Here is an 18,010-nt window from a genome sequence, read left to right as displayed (position 1 = left end):
TACCTGTATATCGAAATATATAATTTCAATATGTATTGAATTTCAATATATATGGTATATATCGATAATTCGATATGTATTGATTTTCAATATAATTCAGTACATCGAAAATATCGATATATATCGTATATTCGATATAAAATGATATATCGCGATATAAGAAAATTCATATCGTTATCGTATCAAAAACTTACAATACGGTATCCTATCAAAAAGTACGATATACCAAAAATTCGATAATTTTTCAATATTCTTCAATACGTTAAGAGAGATATATCATTTTTTTGATATTTTCTCCCAGCCCTACTTTCGATCTATCAGTTTTGCCGTTGTAGAACTTGTAATTAATCTCACTATCATTTGGTAAAATAGTTTATAGCACACACGCCATTATGATAATTAAAACCAAAATAAATGAAATACAATCATTTTCCAAAATCTATACCTCTATAAATCATAATGCAGCGCCAAAATTCAACATAAGCATTATTTAGAACGGAGACGAGAACCTCATCCTGCTCAACAACTGCAAAAGGGGAGTACATAATCTGGTAAAAATGATCACATCTAAATCTAAGCGACAATGTGCTCAGTAGATCAAATTTCATTTCACGGAAACTTCAATTCGTGCAGCAGATCAAGAACACAAAAGGCAGTTCTAATTGTTGTTTTCTTCAGGATTTGGCTTGATCCCGCTGCAACAGAAGAAGTGAGGTAGCTTGACACGGCCGCATACCCTGCCAACATTTTAACATTCAATCACTACGGAGAAGCAATACAGAGGAAAATCAAATCTCAAATGACATGTTATTGGTCTGAAGATTTAGTCATTCTCTAGTCTCTACACAACAATGGGAAACCCATTGCCGCTATTCTTAACTGAACTTAGGGATACTCAAGTTCAGTTCCACAAAAACAAACTTCTACAAAAGTGCAGGCAGCCACAATGATGGAAAGAAACAACTTACTTGCACTTGATTATTACTGGGACAGGTTTCAAAGCCTTTGGTCCATTTCTAATACCTCTCCTGTGTGGAGAAACCTGGAGAAAGAATTTCATGTTCGATTACTTAGCATGCAAGGCGAATCATTGTCGAGGGTTGTACATGGAATAACATGCAATCATAGAGGCCAAAGGGAAAAAAGACTAGAAATTTACAATCTCTGCTAAAACCAGATCAATGAGGCACAAGGGTACCAAAGATGAAGCCGTGTGTTGCCATTCAGCCGAATGGCTAGCAAAAGAAAATGAGAGGAAATGGATAGAGAGATATTTAAATTAAGTACTCAATTCCCCAGTACGGGACCAGAACCAGGGCATAAGAATGTGAACTGTAAATGGCTGCAACGATAGCCCCCAAGACTCACGACATACGGAGAGATTTAGGGAAAATACATAGCACTAGTTTTTAATGCCACATCCAATACAAACTACCTATTAAATGCTTAAGAACTCATTCTTCAAAAGTTCCAACGACAAACTTTTAGTACAATAGTTAAAGCCTGAAATTGATGAACATATAGAGAGTATTTCAGATTCACATTAGAGACATGCACGGCCAGAAATCAAATTTTTACATAGATGCTACAGCTGATGCCCCACAATCAGGATAAAAGCACAACAACTCAAATTGATAATGCACCTAAGAACACTTTGCATTTTCCTGATCCAAATCAGGCGATGAACAAGATTGGGAATGAAAACAAACGAAAGCTAACATAACTTAACAGGTCCAAATCCGAACACGAACTGATAGTAACATTGATTATGCAAATTTCAATAAATTCATTTCTATACTTCTCTAAAACGCTAAACCTTGAGCCAAAAAAAATCAAGGCAGACTGAAAAGAGAGAAACTAAAACTGTGTAGGTTATTTGAAAAATAAAAAATTGAGCAATAAATTACAAATACGAAAGTAAAATTGACCTTCCTCTTGGGGACCGCCATCAGCTCCATAGCTCCACCGAAAAAGGGCGAATCGATAAAATGAGATCCCTTATTATTTTCGTCATGATTTTCCGGTAAAACAAGCGGCGGCAATGTGATACTGAAATGGTGGTTGATTGCGGTCGCTAACGGCGCAGGTTGAGCCAATGAGTGGGCCAGACGGCGGAAGCCTGTGTCCGCTTTTCTGCCGGCGTATCTTAGCATCGAAATGGACTGAACTGAACGACTGAATGAGAGTTTTTGTTTTTGTTTTGGGGGTTTATGAGAGACTTGGAAACGACGTCGAATTAATCTTCTATGCATCCAAAGAATGCAATAAATAATATTTGATATCTCCAATTAAATTAATAAACTCTGACTTTAGTTATTTTTTCAAGTTATTGAATTTGTGCCTGATTAAAACTTATGTGATAAATTAAAGATTAAGGGGGATGTGAGTATTAAAAAAAGAAAAAAGAGAATTACTATTCAACTCGATCATTTCCAGTTTTCCCTCTATCAAACTCACCTTTTCTCTCTCGTTTATGTGATACTACCAAGTTTCAAGATAAGCTGGCTGCAGTTCACGATCATTGAATATATACCAACATGTTTCATTGTGTTATGTCATAAAGTGATAAAACACAAAATTTTATGAATATATATATGATGATCTCTTGCTTGCATACTCATAATTTCTATTCATTCTTTCTTGGATGCTTTCTCCACATTTCTGATAAACAACTTTGTTTCTTTTTCTTCAGTTGAAGATTTTGTGGCATCTTCCTTTGCTTTATCTTTATGAAGTATACTACTTCCTCCGTTTCATAGTAATAGAGTCGTTTCGTTTTGAACTCTCGTTTTGAAAAAATGATAGTAATAAATAGTTAAAGTGGAAAGAGAGTAAAGTAAGAGAGAAAATAATGTAGTGAAGAGTCTTATCTATAATATTTTCTTTCTTACTTTACTATTTCTCCACTTTAACTATTTATTATTATTTTTTCAAAATGAGTGCTCAAAATGAAACGGCTCTATTACTGTGGAACGGAGGGAGTACTACAATTGTATGCTTCTTTATCTACTAAAAGGGGGACTGCACTATTCTTTATCCGTTTTCACTGCCACAAATTAAGCAAACCATGTGTATATATGTATAGCTTTACAATCATACTAGTACTACTATTAAATTGACATTTTTCCTTCAAGAAACTATGATATAGTCATATAGACATAGTAGTACTCATATCTAAATTTTTATTTTTGATTTTCATACCAACAAAAGTTCAAAGGCGTTACACGTGTCAGTCTTCCATTGGTTTTTAGAATCTAGAAGAAGTGAACTTCCCATCGTGCATTTCCCTAATCTCGCCTGCTGCAGCCATGGAAACCACAGCAGCATCTCGTCACATACCAACTAACTTAACCGCATTAACCGCAAAGTTGCCGCCCAAAAAAACCCAATTCCTCAATTTTACATCTTGCAATTCCACGGCCAAAAAGATTACCCTCTACTGCTCCACAAAACCAAACACCAACAATCAAGAAGCCACAGACGAAACCCACCCCACTTCCGGTTCACTCCCAAATTCAACAATCCAATCAAAATCCGCTCCCATTTCAAGCCCGCAACTTTCATCCTTTTCGAGGGGCTTAATCTTCGATTTGGGCGCCAATAATTCGTGGGATAATCTCGAAATCGGCTCTCCCGTCGTGAAGAGATACCTCGGCGACGAAGAGGAGCGCTGGTACATGTGGTACCACGGCCGCTGCAGCGAGAATCCCGGGTTCGATTCAATCGGATTAGCGGTCTCCGGCAACGGCATTCACTGGGAGAGAGGCACAGAAGGTGTTCGATCAAATGCCGATGTGGGGCTGGTCATGAGCAACAGCAAAGATTGGTGGGCGTTTGACACGCACGGCGTTAGGCCTTCTGAAGTCGTGGTGATGTCCAGCGCCAAAGTCAGAACTAACAGCGCCGTTTACTGGCTTTACTACACCGGATTCTGCTCCGAGGATTCCCCAAGGTCGTTGCCCGGATTAGCCATGAGCCAGGACGGGAGGCATTGGGCTCGGATCGAGGGGGAGCATCACAGTGGTGCTTTGATCGACGTGGGGGCGGATGGCGAGTGGGATTCGACCTTCATCGCCTCCCCACAAGTGGTCTTCCATGGGAGTGGGGATCTTCGAATGTACTACCACTCCTTTGATGCGGAGACAGGGGCGTACGGAGTAGGCATTGCACGATCAAGGGATGGGATGAGGTGGATGAAGTTGGGGAGGATACTGGGTGCAGGGGCTAATGGGGCGTTTGATGAGGGCGGGGTGGTGAATCCGCGTGTGCTGAGGGACAGGAGAGACGGGAAGTACGTGATGGTGTATGAAGGGGTTGGCGGGGGGGATGGGGAGAGGCGGAGCATTGGGGTGGCGGAGTCTTTGGATGGATTGAAGCAGTGGAGGAAGGTAGGAGACGGACCTGTTTTCGAGGAGTCGGGTGTCGGTGGTGGGTGGGATAGTGAGGGTGTTGGATCACCATGCTTGGTTCAAATGGATGAACAATGGAGATTGTATTACAGAGGGGTTGGGAGAGGTGGGAGGAGTGGGATTGGATTGGCTATTTCTCAAGGGAGTGAAGTGGACAAGTTTGAGAGATGGACTGGATTCATTTTGTGATATGTTTGTTTTTTTGTGTAATCAATCCTATATTACTTTTCCATTATTATTTGTTTCAAATTGTGATATGAATCCCATGTTTTAATGTTGTGATTGGTTGATGTTAGAAGTGTATGCGTCAATGTTATCTTTATTTCGTAGTCTTTAAATTGATGAATGAAGTTCTTGAAAAGGGATGCCTCGAGCGTCGGATTTTTGTTTAAGGACAGTAATTTATGGTATGGTCTTGTTAGAGGATTGGCCTCGTCGGAGGATTGTTTAGCAATCATCTATTTCGGTATGTTCTGTTCCTCCTCCTATTCTCGCCTTCAACTCTACATAAACGATGGAGTGCTTAAAGGGCTGCCATGACAAACTCTAAACTAGTATAAAAAAATACTCCACAATTATGTTTGAGCTCAAACGATGCTCTCAGGCCCACCAAAAGTTGGGCTGTATAGCTGTACAGTTATTTATATGATTGCAAGATTTTGTTACACTCGAAATTTATGTGCAAGTGGATCCATTTATTCGAATTACTGGACTTTAGTTTTGGGCTCTGGAGGGTAGTAAATGAATCATCACCCCACATCTCAATATTTTATATGCACACGTTTTTATAGTGGAAACATTACCTGTTGAAACATCACATTATTTAGATTAATTCTTTATTTGCAAACTCTGCTTCATAGCATCTAAAATTATGGAGTAGTACCTAGTAAGACATTACAAAATCCATGTGGTCCAACCTTCAATAATGTTGTGAATCACCTAATAATATCCGTGCTATTATTATTTTCACAAATTACTACCATGAAAAAGACCAAATTATATATTTATGCATTTATGTTATCACCAGACTTTTTCTAGCTAGCTTTCCACGTAAGATCTCAGGCAATGGAACCATCAATCAAAAGATGATTGTGAAATATCAGAAGCATGGTCGATTGAGTTATGTAGTGAGTTATGGGACATTTAGAACTATAGCAAATCAATTATGACCTGAGGGAACACTTCAAATACAGTTGATTTCCGACGAGACGAAGAGAAATACTACTGCGATACACTATATGGGACCCTATATTTGTTACATGTCACCAAATTTTCCCTTTGTTAATTTATTACATGTACTTTTTGCTAAGCGTAACATCTTCATTTAGTCAATATTTAGAGAGTGAACTTAAAATAAGCAAATTTCTGCGAAAATCAGTTGAAGTACAACAACAAGACATTTCTTATTTAGACAGAGGTGTTTAGTTCAATTCTATGTGCATTTGGTATAATATATTACTATATAATTATATTATCAATTATCATGATAAAATGTCTTTAATTAGTGTATGAGTGGAGTAAGAATCCACCAACGTGTGATAGATATTGTGAGCTGTGTGGACCACTCAAAAGGAAAGTCAAATTTCTTATAACTAAAATTTCGTGTGATAGTTATATATATTATGGCAGGTAATGTGTATGTATTATGCTCTAATTAAACAGTTGCTAAGTGTTATAAATCATCATTACTCAATCATATTAATCCGTACGTGAGTTTGGAGATGTCCATAACTATATAGTTAAAGAGTACACCCACAACTTACAAGACATTAATTTAGTCTACATCATATTATTAAATGTATGAAAAGATGGATACTATAGGCCAGCTGCTACATCACATGTAGCCATATTGTACTTCTCCTTAAATTGGTTATAATTAAAAACCTCCAAATTATATTTGCTACTTTTTTCAACATCAAATTTTACGAAATTTTTTTCCAAGAAATATTACTAAAAATTAGCAAATGAGAATTGTTATTATGGAAATATTTACAATAAATAGTGCCCACTACACTATAATGTAAGTTGACAGCTTTTGAAAATTCTCTTGATATACAATCAAATTAAAGTATATTGATTGGTAAGTTATACTCCATCCAAAAACATTTGTAAGTTGGTAGGAGTATTTATTTATTCAGATTAATAATTCAAAGCAACCACTATTCCACTAACAATGGTGGTGGTATCTTATAGTAGTATTATTTGGTACTTAATATTTTGTCAGAAATATGATAGCCACACCACACGCAACATAGTTATATTAACTTTTAGAATCGACTCCAATAAATTTGCTTGTCAAGAATTACTTTAGTTACTACTCCTTTTTACCGGTACCAGTAAATATTTGGAAGGACACATTTAAGACTTGATGATCTGACTAGTTTGATGGAGTATTAATTATATTTTGGAAAAAATATCAAAGCAATGTTTGTTTTGTACATTATCATGAATCTTGAAGAAGTATATATGTGGTTGTAAATTGTAGTAATAGGTAGGATTAATGCCATGATTTATGAAGGTGAGCCCTAGCGTCAATCAAAGTCAACAATGTGATTATTTTGTATCTTTGGTGGGTCATCAATATTTATCTCATTATATTACTACTAAACATGTTACTGCATTGTAGTAGTTGGTATAGCTAAATACATATAAATGGCTGAGAAAAGGGGGAAATAAGCCTTGTTCACAAATTCACAACCGCATACAAAGAAAGTGAGAGAGGGGGGTGTTTCTCCGAACTAAGCGGGAGACTCTACTAAAGAAAATAGACAGTACAATAAGAGTTATTCCAAAGAAGAAAATCCATTTAACTGTATTAATTAGGTTTTTGGTATTTTTTGTACTCCAAAGTTCAATTGCCATCCCATTTGTAACCTTCTATGAGAGAGAAGTAGAGGAGAATTTTATGTGCCCTTTTTTCTTTGGATCTCCTTCATTTTTCTTTGGGCTTTAAGTAAACAATACATAGCTCATTATTTTATTTTGTGAAAGAAGTAGCAATTAGAGAGCCGTAGAGCCAACAATTTGAGAGACAAATGAAAATAAAAGATACCTTTCCATCCATGAATATGAATATCACTTGGGTTCAGTACAAACTTCAAAAAATTATGGAAAACCTTTTATATAATAATAAAATATGAGGTGTATTTATCAAAATCAATAAAAATGAAATAAAACATTTAATAGTTGATATTCTAAAATGATACTAATTACTAATATAGAACATTTAATGGCGAGTATTTGGAAGTTGGAGATCAATGAGGGAAAGAAAAACTTGGCCACTGCTGTTTCCTCCTCGAGTTCTTTACACCCCCAAACATGAACAATTTTGCTTGCCAACTTTCACCCTCAACTGCTCTTTTCATTTTTCTTCTTTACAAAAAGTACCACAAACTTTTTATTTATTAGTATTACTCACGATTCAGAACGGCAGAACCTGTTTTTCAGAAACAAACTAATTAAGAAACATGTAGGAAGAGTACTTACTAATTTACTCCATTTTCCTGGCATATTCAATTTTTTTTGTCCATGAAACCCTTTGAAAATAAACATAAAATAAAAAAAGGTACTCCCTACTTGTCTCCATGGAACAACTACATCTAATAACTACTTATTTTGATAATGGTAATATAAAATATAAAAAATTGTGTCACGGTGAATTGGAACATGACATTTTTGGTATTAGAAGTTAAGAAATCTACCGACGCACAGAAAGAAACACTAGATGTAATAAATATTTTTGTCGAATATGTTTATGACTGCATGTTTGTAATAATTGGTATAAGCTGACACGGACGTTAACATTATTACAAAATCTAATAATATAATTCACATATCCTCAGATTTATTAACAACTTTTTTACTCAACGGTTCAATTACAATATAGAACTGTTTGGAACCTACATTAATAATTTGGAATGCATTTTTCAACTTTCATATCATGAGAGGGTATTGAAGATTTTCAGTACTTCACTGTTTGACTTACTGCATGCATGCTCCGATTTTTTTAAAGAACTAGTATATAATAATAGCGTATGAGAAAATAAAGTACTACTACTACCTCTATATATACTGTATGAATTAATTCTGACAAGTCTGGCTGCTGAAAAATTAATATCCTTTTATAAATATATAATCATGAGTGGAGATACTGTTGCTGATGGGGTGCATTTATTGTTGTAATTTTAGCGGATCTCATGTATTCACCGTTTATTATAGTACTACTAGATTCTTGCTTTACACATTACTTTTTCATTGAGATTTGAGACCCAATAAACTCAAACTTATAAATAATCTAACCAAATTAGTTGCACATAAAATAGTAGTACATCAAATCACATGCAATAGTACGTAGTTTTATCGAAAAAACGCATGCAACTAGGGGAGCTTGGTCCCCTACTCGGGCAAAATGTATAGCAAGGGATGTTGTTCACATCATCCACATATTTATGTATAATTAAAAGGAAATAATCTAATTTTATAAAAAAAATTAGAAGATTGTGATGTGCACAGCTCCTCTGTTATGCATTTTGCCACAACGGGGGCTTGCAACCAAGGAAGGAGCTATGCTGTGGCCTGGTAGGGTAGGGTAGGGCCGACCACTCGGATACTTTTAATTTAAAAGGGTCGTTATAATAATTTCAAATTTTATGTTATTGTAGACTAATAATATGAATATATTTTTTTCGAATTGAGAAAAAAATCATGCTAAAACTGAGTGAAAAAATGAAGCAAAAGCTGTCATTTTTAACAAGTAGCCAACAAGAGCAACACTTACACGCATCAAGATAAACAACTAATTATATACCTAAATTAAGAAAGCAGAGAACAGCCAAGATCAAACAAAGACGTAAAAATAAGGCACTGCAACGCAAGCAACACATACTCTAAAGATGAAGGTCAATCACGCACCACCATCAATTTCCTCGATTGATCGGTCCAAACTGCAAACAATTTATAGAATATTGAGCTAGATTGTGAGTACTTCTATTAGATCATCCACTATAGTCTATATATCCAACCCCTTTAAAAAGAAAAAGCAAAAAAATAATTTACAGTATTTTAAAAAAATAGAGAAAACACAATTAAACACACCACCAACCAAATCCTACTAGTATTTTGGATGTAATCAGTCAAAGTATATATGATGTTGATTACACGATCTTCTATATATATTGTCAGCCTCCATACTATACATGATATATATATATATCTCTTATGATTTCATGAAGGAATACAGAATCCTGAAATCGATACTTCAATTCTACTTGCATTAATTAAAAGTCTATTTCCAGAGTGGTAAGTGATCAGTCTGACTTTATGCTTCGCTTGAATAGAATCGAATCTTGAAAAACGCAGAAAAAGAGCATCCGTTTCTGGAGAAATAAGTAAGTGTTTAACACATTTTAAAAGGAAAGTATGTTTACAAAAACATCTTTGATATAATATTTTATATACTCCTGTTTCTTTTTGGTTAGCAAAGTTCACCGGATTAATTATTTATCATAGGATGCTTCTGTCCATTCCACTGAATATAATGAAATGCTGCAAATCTGGAATGAAAATGAAGGCCGTTTACAACGTTTGGTTTTCATATTTAATTATAAGTAAATAGATTCTGACATCATTTAATTTGATCAATCTAGATCAATGGACCACGATTCTGGCATATATTAATAAGGATATAAGCATTTAATTAAAATGTCAATGTGTCTACTGCATATTACATGCATTGTGAAATTGATAACAAAGTTTTTTCAACTTTTATTCTTATATTAATTATATGATCCACACTGATAAACAAAACAAACATACTCAATCTTAACCAAAAAAAAAAAACTCACTACAACATTGTTAACCCGTCTTCGACGACATCCATGAATTTCAGATTACCTAAACCTCAACACACACACACACACACACATATAATTATATTAATTAAAAAAACGCTAAAACCCTAGAACTTGGAATATTATTTTGTATAGTAGTGAAGCTAGAAAACGGGCGAACCCATTGGCGAATTGACGACGTTGAGAATATTGCTCCAGTAGTTGTTGCCCTTATTATCTTCGAACACAATGTTGCCATCGTGTCCGAAGCCATCCAAGAAGCTCGGAAACCTCATCGAATCAGCCACGGTGTAATTAGGGTCTATGATATGATCATGCAGCTCAACCGAATTCCCCATTATGCCCTTGTTTTGATCCGCCGTGCATGGGCCGCCGTAGCTGATCAATCCGACGGCGTTGTCGCCGAAGTTGAATATCGACGTGGGGGACTCGAGGTTGGCGTTGGCGGCAAAGAGGTCCTTCCTCGAACTCCTCATCCACGTGCCTTGCCAGACTTTGAGTATGTCGAGGCAAGGCGGCCGCGACGACACAAGGCCAGAGGCGGAGGCAGCGTTCATCAGTTGAGAGGCCAAGGAGTTGGACGCGAGCTGTTTTGACTCGCGAACGATCCGTGCCTCGGCTTCAAGGCGGGCGCTCTCCCACTGAGCCATGTGGCTCAGGTTGGCTATCTGCTTCGGCTGGCTGCACCCGAGGGCGTGGTTCTTGGGCTTATGCGTGGTCGGGTCGAGCCCCATTTTCACTAGCCTTTTCTTCAGATGAGTGTTCCAGTAGTTCTTGATTTCGTTGTCAGTCCTTTTAGGCAAGTGGCTCGCTATCGCGGACCACCTATAAATCGCAGTCCAATTAAGATTAGGAAATGACTTTACAAGATATTGAAAGATGCATAGAGAGAGATAATGCCATTTTTGTAGCATGATTGATATAGTAAAAGTGTTTGGATGGTGATGGTGCACTTCAAATCTTCAACAATATTTATGTACCTTAGCAATTACTCCTCACACATGGATACACATTTATTTTGCTCCTCACAGATAAACTATCTAGGTCCTACAAATTGACTAGGGATTAATCAGTCTGCTCAAATCAAATTAATTCCCTACATTTCTCTATCTCTCCTAATTACCAAGCCATCATATTCAACTAAATCATCGATGTTATAAAAAATTCTAACTAATTAATCACCTGTTTCCTAGGAGGGCGTGAAGCTGAATGATGGTCTGCTCTTCTTGTAAACTGAACTTGCCCCTCTTAATATCTGGCCTCAAATAGTTCGTCCACCGCAATCTGCAGCTCTTCCCACACCTCTGCAGCCCTATTTAATTAGAGAAGAAAAACAGTATCATCATCATTTCATTATACATGCATATTGTAATTATAAGGGTTTGGTCTGTTTGGTAGGGTAGATAATTCATCTATCTTGCAGTTAAACAGGTGAATATAGACATACATACCGGCTTTAGGAGGGAGAGCGCGCCAGCTGCCATGGCCGTGTTGTTGGACATATGCGAGAAGCTTCTGATCTTCTTCGGGAGTCCATGGCCCTTTCTTCAAGCCTTCCTTATCGCAGCATGGGGACCGGCCCATGTTTTTTGTTTTCCTTTTCAAGTAATCTAGAGTAGAGATGGAGAGGTGCGTATGCTGTTTGATGGAGGGCTAAGCTAGATAGATGGATGTGAGTTTGTAGCTCTCTGCGTTTGTACAATTTATACAACGATAATACAATTTAATGCTTTTGAATACTGTGTTTATGGGATTTGGTATGAACGTGTTTATTGCAACTATTTTTATTTACTTCTCAAGGGATATCAAGCTGGATTTTCGAGTCATTCAAATTTATTATTTTATATTAATTTTTTTTTTTTTTTGCTTTCCTTTAATTTGTGTGAGTTTAAAAGAGTATACGAGTAAAAGTGGGTGGATTTAACAATATGTTTTGTTGATATTTTCAGTTCATGTCATGACTCATGTCAGGGTCGAATAAAAGAAAAAAAAAACTAAAACATGTCAAATGTTGGATATTGCAATGTCACTCATGATGGTATTGGTTTGGTTACGATATTCTTGTTACAAGAGTTTTTTGGTATATAAAAGGTAAAAAAAAAGTTGTTGTATTATTCTTTTCACTTTCTAGCTTCCAATTTCGAAATAGGAATTTTGTGTGATTTAAGCAATTTGTGTACTTGTAAGTTTGACCGTTTTTTAGAGTTCACACTCAACATTTCCATATTGGGTGGTCCATAAAATTTTTATTTAGGTATAATTTTTTATATAAAAATTTTGATACAAAAGGACGTTGATGTGAACTGGCATAAGACAATCCATTTGTTATTTAAGGTTGAAATCATATAGTTTAGAGTTGGGACCTCCATGTTGGTTTCGGGTGCTAAAAACGAACATTGGAACATAATTGTTAAAATTAAGAGTAATTAATATAGTAAGGATTATCAATTTTTAAAATGTTAAAAGTTCGGACTTTTATTTCATTAAAAGGCCCAAAGTTAGGTGCACATAGATATTTTTTTTCCTAGATACACAATACTTAATCAACCTAATATGTTGCAATAGCATTTAGGGGTTGACCCTACGGGAACTAATTAATGACTATATATTTAATCTACAGAATTTTAAATAGTGCATATCTGTATCTGAATAAACTAAAAATGAAACTAATTATTGCCCCAAGCCTCCAAACATTCTTCAGAGTTCGCATCAATTCTTAGCTCAATTTCATGACAATGAGAACAATGTATATATAAAATTGAAAATTTACCCAAAACAATGATATGGTTATTAATCCCAAGTAATTGTCATTTATCATAACACTTTATGAAATGGTTAAATTGATTTAATGAATAAAAGTATTGAAAGAGTATATTTCTTTTGTATTTACTTACTCCCACCAGTATTTAAAAGGATTTTATTTCTGATATTAATACTTTAAAATATATAGGTTCGATTATATACTTATTATATTATGGTTAAAGGAATAACAGAATATACACCAATTTTGTTGTACTACGGAGTATGATTTTTACCATGCAATATGTTATTTATCTGGAATGTGTAAATGTATCAAATTTTTAGTCTAAATTGAAAAGGTGCAAAAATACATGAAATGTGCAAAGTTCAGTTCATACTTCATAGACCATTTATCAATTTTACTCTATAGGATTTGATCTAACGTGTTTATTGCTACTATTTTTATCTACTACTCTATAGGATTTGGTATGGTGTTTATTGCTATTTACTGCTCAAGTGAAATGAAAAGTTGGATTTTCGAGTAGTTCAATTATATACTACTACTATTATAATACATATGCAAATTGTTCTTTTTTTGCTTTCGTTTTGTATGACTTTAAAAGAGTATGTGATAAAATAATTGAGAATTTAACGATATATTGTGCTGATATTTTTAGCTAAAAATTAAAACATGCATGTATAGTATTGGAAAGTGCAATGTGATTCTGTTGATCGTACTACTTGAAAATTTTCCTGTACAAGAGTTTTTTTTTATATAAATGGAAAATAAAGTTGTTATATTGTTTTGAAGATGTGAAAGAGGAGCTAGCTGATCACATGGTCCATGCAAATTTTATTTAGATATACTTTTAATTTACAAAATTTGGTTTGAATTGTTTTGAAGTAAGAATACATGTATAGTTGGCTCCTCCATGTTGGTTTCGAGTGCTAAAACGAAGTTTCGAACATAAGTATTAAAATTAATTTTGTTTTGGCACTGTATCACTTTTTAGAATATTAGTAACAGGTTGGGACTTTTAAGAGGAATTTAGAAGATATTTAATTAAAATAAATTGAAAGATTAGGTACTTCTAAAAAAACTGATTTTTTAAAGACACAAAAATCGAGATGTAATTACTTGGTTGAATTTTTTTTTAAATAACAACAATTTAGGACGAAAAATAAAACGTTCTTAAATTAATGATAAATTAACCTAATCTGATTTTCAGGACTCTTTTATTTGTGTCCTGTAATTTTAGTTGGGGCACCAATAATAATAACGTTTGTTGTAGCATTTCAAAACACATTGTTTAATATTAGGAGGCGAAGTTTGGAAATTTGCCATTTAGATTCAGATTAATTGGAACCATTGAAATTTTGATTTGTTTTGCGACGTTACCATACCGTAGCCACATCAAATCACAACGTAAAATTAAATTGATTCATCTACTTTGCTAATTAGTAGGCCAAACTAGTTTTTGTTGTTTGCACCAATACAAATACTCTTGTGATTTGATGCCAAATTAATTTCATTATTGTCGTCCCTAGCATAAAATTTGTAATTTTGACATGATTACGTAGCGACTAGCGAATAACTAACACTACAACAAAAAACACACGGTAAGGACGTTTTAATGCATTTATGCCAAATCCTAAAATAGTCATCTAAGAATAATTAATTTTAAGGAGTTGATAAGATTAATAATGTTACTATAAATATCGATGATTATTATTATTATTATTATTATTATTATTATTATTATTATTTTAAGAATTTGATTTTATCTGTCAAGCTGGTCATGGGAATCAGGTAAAGAAAAGGAAAAAAATAATCAAAGTAGTAAGTTTAAAGACGTTGCCTTGTCATTAGATTCCATTAGTAGGCTTGCACAATTCTAGTTGTATTTCTTTTCTGATAGTATATGTAGGAGTAGCACCTTACATTTAAGGAACTGTACCATAGCTATACTATCTATATTAATTTGCTCCCTTTAAATAAAATCACTGTATATATGTAATTGTATTTATCATGTATCTAAAAAATTTAATAGGAATAATTATATTTATCGTACTTTCTGGAGCCATGATTATTAATTCCAGAACATTAAAAATCATGAATGTATAGAATATGTATTGCAATTATAATGGAGTAATCTAGTTTCTGTAACTGCAGTAGCTAAATATTTATAGCACTTTTTTCAATTATGGCACATGCATATGGGGTTTATAGCACTTTTTCCTCCCTTAAATACGAATATGAAACATTTCCTTTTCGGCACGAGATTTTATGTAAATGAAGAAGGAATAAAATAAGAGAGAGAGAAAAGTAGAGATGATGGTATTTCTATTTTAGTAAATATTTCATTTTTAATGAGATAATCCAAAAAAAATGTTTCATATTTAATGAGACAAAGGAAGTAAGTACTACGGAAATTATTTTGTGACTTAATCGGAATAGATGATGATCTCTCTATGATAAATATATTTTGGTTACGCAATTTTCAGCGGTAATGCAAATAAGTAATGATTTAATATAGGATATGTTTTCAATAGAAATCCCATATCGCATCACCCATAATTTGAGTAATTAATCACGATGCTTGCCTCGTTAACTAGCAATAGTCACTGTTTATAAATTATAAACATAGTAGTACTAATAAAGTAAAAGTGATAATGATCCAATAAATCATTATAGATACCTCACTGGCTCACTGATTTTTGTATGCTCAAATGAATTTTATAGTAACGTTTTTATGGTATCATTATTCCTATTTTTCTGGCCACTTTTTAAGTTCATTGGATATATTTAAAATTTGGTTATAAGGTGTGATTTTAGCAATCGATCAGCCAAATTTCAAATCAAAAGTAACAAGCTATATAAGTATCGAGATTTATTTGGAAATTAGTAATCCTAATATAAAAAGTTGAAATTAAAGGATATTATTCACCGGAAGCTCTGAAATTTCTGACTAGTACCTGAATTTCATAAATACTAGTACTACTAAACACGTCTACATGTTTAATCAGAGCAACTGATTTCATTTTCAGTCACGCACTATTAAAGTAAATTAAAACTTAGATGCTTTTCTATGCATGTGAGAATAGTAATTTAATACTACTATTATTCATGTATTTTGTCAGTGATATTGTTGTTGTGTTATATTTATATCAACGAAATTAGGTTGCAAGCTAGAGTTTTGTTGGTACAATACCAATTAATTTCCTCTTCATATTTAAGTGAGATTTATTTTGTGGTACAGGACTAGTAAATTTGGTTAGGTGGTGATTTGTTTATGAGAGAATGGGCCCACGTAATTAACATTTGATGGACAGATTAAATTCAAAGGGTCCTAGCTAAGTTTTGTTGCTTTTATGTTACTACTACATCTGTGCCCCAAATTTTGACACACTTTGACTCGGCACGAGTTTTAAGAAATGTAATGATAAGTGAGTTGAAAAAGTTGGTGGGATGTGAGTCCTACTTTTAGGGGCCGTTTGGTAGCTATGTTTCACCTAGATAAGAGATTAATCTGGGTTTATTTGTGTGTTTGGTAGTTATGTTACCAAACATAGTAGCCCGTGTTTTATTTCCGGCCCGCACAAAGCCCACTGAAAATCTTATGTTTTAGTCATATTTGTAACTACCAAAAATCCTATGTTATTTATCATGGAAGCCTAGTTAAGTTAGCAAAATACAATTTTACCTATCAAAATTTCTAACCCATCAATTTTACTTAGTTGTTGTATTGAAGGACGTCATTTTCCTATTAAATCATATTAAGAATTTTGTTGATGTCAATTTGTTGTTCTAATTATATTACTTTGTTATTTTATTTACATTATATTATATTATAATATTCTCATTATATTACTTTATGTTCTCGTTATATTACTTTACATTAAATCATATTATATTCTCATTATATTACTTTATTTACATTATATTATATTATACTTATAATTACGTAATACTTGAAGGCAATTACTTTTGTTTTAAACATAACGCTTTAAACTTCAAAAAATTGAACATATAAAATTTGGTACTTGATAAAATATTTTCATATAGAATTTGCCCAAAATAATAATTGATTATTCATAAAATTTGTCCAAAATTATTAATGCTCACAAAAATAGAATACCAAAATAAATATAAGTTTTTTGATATAAAGATGCTAATTTTTGTAAGGAGTTTAGCTTGAAAAGATATTAATTTTAAACAAAACGATTTTATAGGAATTATTAGGGCAAAAATGATGATAGTTTAGTAATTAACTTAAACTAATGAGGATAATTTTGACAATCATAATTTTAATCCTTACTTGTGACTAATCGAAACGATTGTACCAAACACTACGATAAGATAACTCACAATTATCTTAATCTACCAAACACCCAATATATGTAAATTAACTAATCGAAACTATGATTACTATCATAATGGTATCATGTCTAGTCGAAACATGACATAGCTACCAAACAAGCCCTTAAAGTATTAATTTTATAATAAAATGTGAATATGAATGAGTTAGAGCAACTTCAAGGGGAGAAGGTAAATAAAAAGGATATATCATGTTTATACCTTCCCAAAAAGTGCAACATAACTTTCTAAAAATCACTCAACTCGAAGGATAAATGGTATATAGAAAGGTATATCATTTAAAAATAAATAAAATAGTAGTACAAATGCATTAAAAAAAGGGTTTTTGGTTTTTTAAACCAAAACCTTTTCCCGAATTCCGGTTTTTCCCATAAACTATGAGATTTGTTTTTAAAACCACGAACTTTCATTTCGTTAGGATTTTCCCAACCCGACCCAAATAGCACATTTCCGACCCGAATAGCATAATTCAAAATGTTAAAGTTGTGTTTTGTTTATTCAGAAGTTGTCATTTGTTATGTAATAATTGTGACTGTATGTATTATTGTGTCAAATAGGATCCATGTAATCAATTTAGTGACAAATAGGATTAAAATTGATACGTAGACAACCCGGGTTTCGTCGTTGACCCTCCG

General features: G+C 33.6%; 3 protein-coding genes across 3 annotated transcripts; 1 reads left to right on the top strand and 2 right to left on the bottom strand.

Annotated features, from left to right (window-relative positions):
- Positions 1-428: 428 nt before the first annotated feature.
- On the bottom strand, positions 429-2,216 carry LOC125205523 (uncharacterized). Its single transcript, XM_048104524.2, has 3 exons — positions 1,929-2,216; positions 969-1,042; positions 429-737 (listed from the first exon to the last, which is right to left on the bottom strand). The coding sequence occupies exons 1-3, from the start codon at positions 2,151-2,153 to the stop codon at positions 659-661; spliced, it is 378 nt and encodes a 125-aa protein (XP_047960481.2). The 5' UTR covers positions 2,154-2,216; the 3' UTR covers positions 429-658.
- A 1,010-nt stretch (positions 2,217-3,226) lies between these two features.
- Positions 3,227-4,691, top strand: LOC125205521 (Arabinanase/levansucrase/invertase). Its single transcript, XM_048104521.2, has one exon. The coding sequence runs from the start codon at positions 3,309-3,311 to the stop codon at positions 4,596-4,598; it is 1,290 nt and encodes a 429-aa protein (XP_047960478.1). The 5' UTR covers positions 3,227-3,308; the 3' UTR covers positions 4,599-4,691.
- Positions 4,692-10,148: 5,457 nt separating this feature from the next.
- Positions 10,149-11,948, bottom strand: LOC125205522 (transcription factor MYB106-like). Its single transcript, XM_048104522.2, has 3 exons — positions 11,710-11,948; positions 11,441-11,570; positions 10,149-11,083 (listed from the first exon to the last, which is right to left on the bottom strand). The coding sequence occupies exons 1-3, from the start codon at positions 11,840-11,842 to the stop codon at positions 10,402-10,404; spliced, it is 945 nt and encodes a 314-aa protein (XP_047960479.1). The 5' UTR covers positions 11,843-11,948; the 3' UTR covers positions 10,149-10,401.
- Between the last annotated feature and the right edge of the window lie 6,062 nt (positions 11,949-18,010).

The sequence above is a fragment of the Salvia hispanica genome, chromosome 6 (genome assembly GCF_029641045.1).
Source record: "Salvia hispanica isolate PSC_SH4W2 chromosome 6, Shi_PSC_v1, whole genome shotgun sequence".
In the NCBI taxonomy this organism is placed as follows: domain Eukaryota; kingdom Viridiplantae; phylum Streptophyta; class Magnoliopsida; order Lamiales; family Lamiaceae; genus Salvia; species Salvia hispanica.
The sequence above is the reverse complement of the archived record's forward strand: the minus strand, read 5'-3'. Positions and strand labels throughout refer to the sequence as shown.